Source organism: Morone saxatilis, unplaced genomic scaffold (assembly GCF_004916995.1).
Source record: "Morone saxatilis isolate NCDOM2014 unplaced genomic scaffold, NCSU_SB_2.0 Contig17, whole genome shotgun sequence".
NCBI classification, from domain to species: Eukaryota; Metazoa; Chordata; class Actinopteri; family Moronidae; genus Morone; species Morone saxatilis.
Window position 1 is genome coordinate 24,946,232 of NW_023339729.1, and position 8,932 is coordinate 24,955,163.

Here is an 8,932-nt window from a genome sequence, read left to right on the forward strand (position 1 = left end):
TTTGCGCCGGCTCTGCAGCCACGATAGTGTTACTTAGTTAGTAGCACTAAGGGTTACAAAGTAAAAGTGTGACAAATGCTGTAAAACCACTTTTGATTCCTTGTAGGCCAACAACAGCCTGAGGCTCTTCTAAACACAGCAAGAAAATAAATAGATAAAACCAAATTATATCTGTCCGTTCTGAGATGTTTTAAAGATGATAGTGATAAGCTCAGTTGAAAACAGATGAGAAAGAAAGATCCTCTCGCATAAAACCATGAACTCCTTTAATCAATATTCAATAAAAACATGACACTTACAAGAATATGTTCTAAGAGTATTTAGGCACATGTCACAGTTCTACTGAAAAACAAATATTTTGTACTTTTCAGAGGAAAAAAGCAGTTTTGTGTCAAACTGACCGTGATAAAACAGGTGGCAAAAACTCAATGACTGATCAACTAAAACCTCAAATTCAAGGAAATACAGAAACTACCAAAGCAGTCTTATTATTCCTTCCTTTGAAATACTTAAGCTTTTTATTTCAGCTCTGCTGTTCTTCTCTGTCATTAAACCATGACTTTATGACAACCACAAGCTGCTGTAAAGCCGTGCCACAGACATGTGTGTAGGTGTTGTTGCCATTTGTTATTCTTGATAGATTGCTTAATCCGTTGTTAATGTTATTTGACTTCTGTGCTCCACCTAAACATCGCACTGTGTAATCCCTGCCACTGAAACGATCTTGTTGACATGGCAATAAAAGAGCTTAACTGTACTCTAAAGTACCTTGTATTCTGTCAAAGACCCAATAGGTTCAAGCAATTAACAGAGTCACAAAGTTATTCTAGATACACTGTGCGCTGCAATCAAACAGGCATTGAAATGAAAACAAAAACCCAGGAAGCGGGTTTGTTTCCTGGAAATGTAGCCTAATTATACAGCTCCATTTCAACAGTTGCAGATTTCATGCTGGCATTTTGGGAAATCTCCTGGGGAAATCCCAGCGTGCAGTGACTGTGTGCTTGCAAGGAAATGGATGTTGTATAACTCTAGGCTTTTGAAAAGGTACACAAGAGGTCTCGTCTTGCTGCATCAAAGCCGAGGGATCGGGAGCTGCTTTTTTTGTGAAACATTTCCTGAGTAATTGAGGAATACTGCCATCCACCCAGAGAGGAAGCTTTCTGAGGCAGCAAGTCGACAGATGCAACTGACTGCAGCTCACATATACATCTGTATTCTGAATGCATTTAATTTTCTGTGTGTATGTATCATGGGTTCTGTGGGACATCAACATAATGTCGCAGAAGGGCGGTGGTCTAAGAAATTATGCAACAGGAATAAAATAAATAGATGGATCTTACTTGAAATATCTGAAACTGTGCATTACTTTCAATACTGAATTTACAACAAAATAACAGTTAAGAAACAGGCTATAGATAGTGTTTCAAAAGGTATGTAATGTTTTCCCCAAGCAAGACAAAAAAAAAATTCCGTCTGCTTTGTCAAACTTTGATCACTTGTTTTGAGTTTAATGCATGATTCAACGAATCATAGACATGTATTATCATTATAGAACACAAGGCTATATAACGCAATGAACATTTGCAGGTCCTTAATGCTTCATAGATAGAAAAATATAATTATATATCAAATTAACATAATAACATATAAAACCATATATACAGTTATTTATATACATAGACTTATACACCAAGGAAATAATTACAATGTAGTCCACTTCTGACAATGAACATTACTTGTTCACAAAAAAGTGCACACGCTTATTGTTGACTGAGATGTTCTAAACCATACTGTATCATCACAAAAATTGACTAGTATGGCAGATCATTGACGTTGCATGAGAACACGATGCTGAGCCTTTCTTCATGTTGGTGAACTTGCACTTCTTTTAGTGTTTGTGTGCCTGACTGTGTTCTGACAAGTCTGTTACTGTATAAATGGCTGTGTGTGTGTGTGTGCCATCATGTCTATGCCTTTGTGACTGTTCCTCTGTCTATATATGGCAGCTCCACAGGCAGTTTTTGCCTGTGTGAGTGAAGCCAGATTGATTAGAGCCAGGCATTGATTGGACAGACATCTGCTTCCTCCCTCTCTCCTTCCCGGAAAAAACACAACACAAGCTACCGTCTACCAGGCTCAGCTCTCCTCTGTCACAAAATAGATGCCTGCCTCAGGACAGAACATGATACACTCTGTTTGAAGGTAATTATGGCAACTCAGCAAATATTCTCACTTTGAATGGGTGTTGATTTGGCACAAAAGATAATAGTGAATGTAAGTAAATACAAGTGCCAGAATGAAAGTGAAAGCATTCATAGTCATACATCACTTTTATTTAAATTTACTAAGGACTTTGGTCAGTTAGCTGTTTTTATGGCAATTTATGGGTCATGAACCATTAGTTGTTAATTTTTCACTGAAAAATATCACGTCTGGGACATCACATACACCCAGTTGCCAGTTTATTAGGTGCAACCAGGAAAACCTGGAATACCTAAAAAATTTACCTTGAAAACGATTTCTTAAAAAGAGTGGGAACCTTGTGTTTGTGGCAATGATACATTTTATGGCATTATACTGACAGGTGTTTTTATTATTTTGTGTTTTCTCTGTGTAATACAATACAGTTCAAGAGCATCACAAACTGACGTCACATCCTTCAAAATTATTATAAAGCTGGATCAACACTTTTCTAAAACACTCCTAAATAAACAATGTTTCCTAAATGGCCTGAAGGGTCCAGCCCCAACATTTCTTAACGCTGCTTCAAGTTTAACAACCAAGATGCAGTTTTATATTTGGCTCTTAAAAATTAGTTCTGCAATTCTCATGTGACTAGTTACAGTTAATCCTACAGTGAACTGGACATCTCCCCTGGTTTCATTTTTGGTCGCTAGTCAGCCCAGACACTCTGTCATGTCTTTTTAGATTCTGTTTAGGGTCCCCAGAAGGCTCAGCCTGGCTCTGATTAGCACTCTGGTGACCAGCCTAATAGTTTTAACTGTGTTCATGGTCTGTATTGTGGAGGTTCTCCTTGGGATTGGTGTAGTCAACTGATGTGGCAAAGTCTCCACCCTCCCAGATTCAGCACTAGTTTCTCATCCTCAGCTCTACCCAAGACTACCATATAAAATAACCTTCTACAGTTTCCCACATGGCCTCCCATAGTAATAATGGCACTGTTAGTACAGGTCGGAAAAGTGGGTCGGCCTCTCTGGCCCAGATCTTATCTGATTTAGGGTCTACCTGGAGGGCACACATGTCTTTGTTCCAATTGTAAAACTTGAAAAAAGTTACAAGTGGTATCCCTCAGGAATCGATCCCTGGTCCCCTTTTTATCCAAACTGCACAAATTGTCATAATTATGCAGATGACACAACTTCCCACATCATTCTCTAATAGAGAAGGGTAGTCCCTGATTAGGAGTACAGAGGTCCTAAATTTGTGCATGGTGCATAGTTTTCCACAACTTAGTGAAGTACACAGAAACACTGACTCTAGTCAGACAAAGCCCATAGTTTTATCACCTGAAAAACTGTTATAGTTTACATCTTTGTAATCAATAATCTGCTGCAACTCCGCACTCCGACAAAAAAAAATAAAAAATGTACTTAAGATATAAGTATAAGTACAGCTGACACCTTTGCAGGCCAGAATTGTCAAAAATGTGGACACACATTAAAGACAATTTAAATAAAAACTAGAAGTTTCTTCTATACAGATGAGAACATTCTCTCTACTTTTATTTTACAAAGCAAAAACAATGGCCAATTATATTACAACGAAAAGCAGTAAAAAGCATGATTCCCACTGTGGTCAATTCCATAGTCCAGTCCTAAAAGAATTCTAAAAAAAATATTAATTATGACTGTGTTTAACTTCAGTTGGGATGGAAAATAATTAAATGTAATACATCTCTGAAATACACAATAAACTAAAATTCAATTATATTAACTGAATTCCTCTAGCAATTAACTAAATGTTCTGACTTAACTAGGGATGCATGATAATTATTGGGGCAAATAAATTATTGTCATTATATTATTATTATTTATTGGGTTAATTAAATGTCATCATTTATTGGTTGATATTAATAATAATTTATTGTTTAATTCTTATTCAATTCTTATGCAAAACCCTAAAGAGTTGTTAAAACTACAGGTTAACTTCTTTTTAAAATACAAAAATGTGAAATTATCAGTTATCTTATTGGTATCGGCCATGAGAAGCAGGTAATTAGGGGTTATCAGCTGAAAACTGTGTGCTACCTTTTCTGTGGAACACAGCATTGAGGAAGTCTTGGGCCTGTCTCTCCAGCCGGCTGATCCGAGACTGCTCCTGTTTGAAGTCTTCACACTCCAACAGCACCTGGCTACCTCCACCGTTCTCTACACTGTGCTCCTACAAGACAAACACAAACACAAAGCAGAGAGTAAAGACATGTTCTGTCAAAAGATAAACCCCTCACACGCCACCACATCACTCCCTCCACCACTAGTCGTGTCTCATCTGGATTGTTCAACCGTGTCCAGCTGTAGGTACCTATGGTTCTGCTCAACTCTGCAAGCAATTAGATGTGCATTCAGACCTCTCCATCCTATGGCCTGAAAATGGTAGGTTATAGACACAGAGATTTTCTTCCTAGTTGAGAAAAGGTAGCGCTCATAAAGAATCATGTCTTGTGGTTGCACTTCGGTCTGATATGTTAATACTGGTTTGACTACATTTCTCTGGCTAAAATCTGGTTAGAAGTGATGTTTTTAATATCCACATTCAGAATTGTTGGGTGCAACACACAATTATTATTATTATTATTGATTAACCTGTCAATTATATCTTATTTGGTTACTCAAATCATTTTCTGCAGGATTCTAAATTTACAGTGATATAAAACAGAGAAATCCTCACATTTTAGAGGGTGGAACCTGCTAATATTTTTCCTTGGAAAATGACAAACAATAAAGGTAATTTAAATGTTTAAGTCATTTTCTTTTGATTGACTAATGTATAGATTTATATTTTATTCAGCACTATATAATTGTGTGTGTTTTAATTTTCATAAGAATTGATATAATTTAATTGTGTGTATGTTGCTGATTGACAAATCATATTAGTTATTAACAAGCGAAGAGACAATTGCCAATTACATTACGTCCATGCCAATTTTAAGATGTTGTTTTAAATTATATTAATTATTTTTGGTGGGGATTACTGTGGTAATCCACTGGTTATTCTTTGTTTTAAATTACTCGTCTGGTCTGCTTTTACAAACTGCTGTGAATTCACATTTCGAGGAGGGGAAAGATAACTCGGTTGCAAAACAAGATGAATGTGATTATTAATTAGCTTGAGCCAGAATACAGAACAGAATGTACAGAATAAAAAAAGGTTAATATGAAAGTATCGTGTGAACATGAGCTGGCCAATAACCAATAGTGACAGTACAGGGAGAAGTGGTGGCAGGACAGCTCACTTCTCTACTGAGGTGCCATTGTTGGAGGCAGGCCTTTTCAAGCCGACAGCCAATCAGTTGGCTTCCTCATGATATCCTAAAGGTCTTGAGCCTGACAAGACACTAGTCAGCCAATGAGAGATTATTATGAACGAAACAACCGCAAAGAGGGAATGTGTTTCAATGCATCCTCTGAATCAGAGAAGAGATTAACCCCACTGTTAGCATTAGCTGTAATGAGTGTGTCGCCATTGTCTTTACAACACTAAGCAGGGACATTGAGTGTGTGTGTGTGTGTCTGTTTGCCTCAATGGCAAGAAACAAAGCAACAAATGGAGATGAGAATGTGTTTTTAAGGCTTTCATTATGCCAACCTCGCTTTATTTTAACCCCCTCAGCTCTCTCTATCTGCTGGCAGTCTGCACGGCCTCAGATCAATGAATCAATGGTCCCCGCCCACTGACGCTCCTCTGGCATTTCACAAACAAGCAGAGGGTAATAACAGTAAGACAGAGAGAGCTTTCAAGCCTTAACGGATGAATAAAAGATGAAAATTGTGTTGAGCGAGGAGATGAATACAATTAAGGCAGCTGCAAATTTTGCCTTATTATTTATCATATTACTATTTGCACACTCTGAGTGTCTAAAATAATTATTGACCGGTCAGACCACACGGCTGAGAAGATCTTGTGTAATCCCTGCTAGGCTTCATTTAATTGATTTTGTTTTGTTGATTAATTTAGATTTTATTTTTTGTCAGTTCAAGTTCCCTCTGTAATTACTGTACTACACACTGGGACTTTGTTGTGCTAGTGTATATTTTATATACAGTGATAGCGATGAGTGCTGTAGCCACAATTATGTGCTGTCGCAAGCGTTAGCATGACTTTATTAGGGTGAGCAGAGAGAGAGATGGAGACAGGGCCACAGAGACAGAGAGAGAGAGACAGATGGGGGTTGATGGAGGGGGGCGGTGGTGTGAAGCAAGGATGTTTTTAGTAGACAGATGGCCGACCTCGCAGGTCGGACTGAGGTCAAGTTGAAAAACAAGCAACGGTCGAGGGAAGGACGCCCCCTCCTAACTTCCTTCCCTCCCTCATTCACTTGTTCAGTCACATCCCAAAAATAAAGGAGATGGAAAACGTGGACAAGCAGTCCTGAAAAAGAACGTTTGAACAGAAGATGAAGACCATGTGATACGGTCAAAAGTTCCAAAAACGAGTGAGTCAGTGGACCTTGAGATTGTTAACCTGTAAGAATAAATTCCAGATTTAAAACAACAGACAGACGCTTTGTTTCAATTAAACTGTTGGACAAGTTTTAAGCAAACATCTGAATCAGTGCGTGTTTCCATCAACTTCCCTTATTAAAATGTGTCCAAGAGCCAGTGATTATATCTAAAAGTTAATTAATAGACACAAGTGACTCTCTTCCTCCCTATTGTGACACTTGGATTTTCTTCTGTTTTTTAATTAATCAATTTTTCTCTTTATCCACATGTACCCTGTGGTGTTTCTAACGCCCAGTATGGTGATGAGGTGAGACATGCAGTAAGGGCCCATGTCTGGAATCAAACAGGAGCCGTTGCAGTTTCCCCCAAACACCCCTGCTCTTTTTGTTCTTCATTTTCGCGTTAGAGTGGAGGCCTGAGCGGCTGCGTCACATGACTGCTTTGTCTGCAGCAGAAGACGCAGAAGCAATGTCCATGTATGTGCATATGAGTAAGTGTATTAAGCAGCTGTCGGTCCAATAAACTCATTATTATTCTGCTCTGATCACTTTTTCTGAGAAACTCTGAGAGGAGGCACCAGAGTCTCGCTAATTTACACCCATGTCACCATCCTCCTCCTCCTTACACACACACACACACACGAACACACATCCCAGCATGATATGCGAGTAACCAACATTTTTTGAACCCATTTTGGTTGTGTTTGCCATCGCAATGCTACAACCACAGGTCCAAATCATTATGCGCTTTCCTCTTCACTTAAGCAAATTCGGGGCAAGACTTTGATAGCTGAACCATACATAAATAACAAGTATGGCAGGAGGAGAAAGAGGAGGAGTCGACAAGACCTGCAAGGCAAGCTCTAACACAAACGACAACAACACTGGTAACACGTTCCCACCACAATCAGAATAAGTCTGGACAAAAGTCTAAAGAAGAGAATTATTCCTTCTTTTATCATAAAGTAGGAGGGCGGAGAGGTTGCTGTATTGGAAGCAGAGTTAGTCTCTATCAACACAATCGTTTTGAAAAAACACTACAATGAACATTTGCGCTGAACATCAAAATGTGATACTAAATATTCTTTAGTTACCAACTATACGACAATGGTGTGCTTATAATCTTCCATGTCTTGAGCGTGCGAACAGGGTATAAAGTTCAAATTGCCGGCTATACATAGCTCATAGTAATGGTAGCTGATATCTCATTTCTCACGTCTACGAAGCTGAGAGATTCTGGAGCGAGTGTCATCGAAACGAGTCAAACTATTGCCGTCGTCAAGCTCCTGACCTTTGAGAAAAAGATATCTGTGGTTGAGAGTTTGAAAAGACAGAAATCCAAAAAAAATAAAAAGATGGCTTAGACCAAGCTAGAGGTGTGCTCTGCTTTCCTGGCGCTAGAAGTTGTGGTTCCAGCGCGGTGTGTGTTTCAGGCATCTCTGCTAGTTTCTTCTACGGTGGGAGCAGGGTGCAACATAGGAAAATATCTAGTATGGACATATATACGGCGTGCACGCACTTGCACGAGGAGAGGCATTCTCTAGTTCTTTGTTAAACTACCGAGTATGATGGGAACAGAACAACAACGATAGGTCACAGTGTGCGCGTTACCCTCTCGTTCAACTGAAGTTTCGGTTTTTTTTTCACAGTCCGATTCTGCAAAGCAAGACAACAGGCTGTGACCCTCGACACCGTTCGGGTGCAGCACAAGGGCAGAGTACTCGCGCTACACTGCACTAACATGCATCTGCTACGATGCGGTGTGAGGGAAGACCTCTCCCCTGGAGAACCCGAACACTGGTGGCAGAAACGTCACATGTGGTTTGAGAGCCCAGACCGGCGCTAGAGTCCTGCGAGCACGCAAGAGGGCGTACACCACACCTTTGAAGTCGGACTGGCAGAGTTCCCTACCTTGGACTTTCCGCGCCCCTCGTAAGCAGCAGAACACGACACGTTTTCATCGAAGGACCAGTCAGACACGTCCTCGGGCTCGCAGTCTGGATAAGACAGGGGGACAGAAAGAAACATATTAATTATGACTCCATCCTCCATAATTCCCTCACTGTCTTCCAATTTGCTGCACATCCTAAATCCCAACGCCGTTTTTTCCTCGGTCCTGTTTCAGGTTCATCGTTTTGTGTTTGTTTGAACTGTGTGTCCAGTCAGTTAAAATCTTAAAAACCAGCAATGAGGTGTAGATGAATCAGTGGAGAAAGTGTCTGTTTTAATTCAACACATCCAGTCAAC

General features: G+C 39.6%; 1 protein-coding gene across 1 annotated transcript in view; it reads right to left on the reverse strand.

Annotated features, from left to right (window-relative positions):
• lcor (ligand dependent nuclear receptor corepressor) overlaps nucleotides 1–8,932 on the reverse strand; it is a 42,499-nt gene that overhangs the window by 14,519 nt on the left and 19,048 nt on the right. Inside the window, exon 4 of the mRNA XM_035660117.1 lies at nucleotides 4,272–4,404. Coding sequence (XP_035516010.1) covers nucleotides 4,272–4,404 — 133 coding nt within the window. The remainder of the gene's footprint in view (nucleotides 1–4,271; nucleotides 4,405–8,932) is intronic.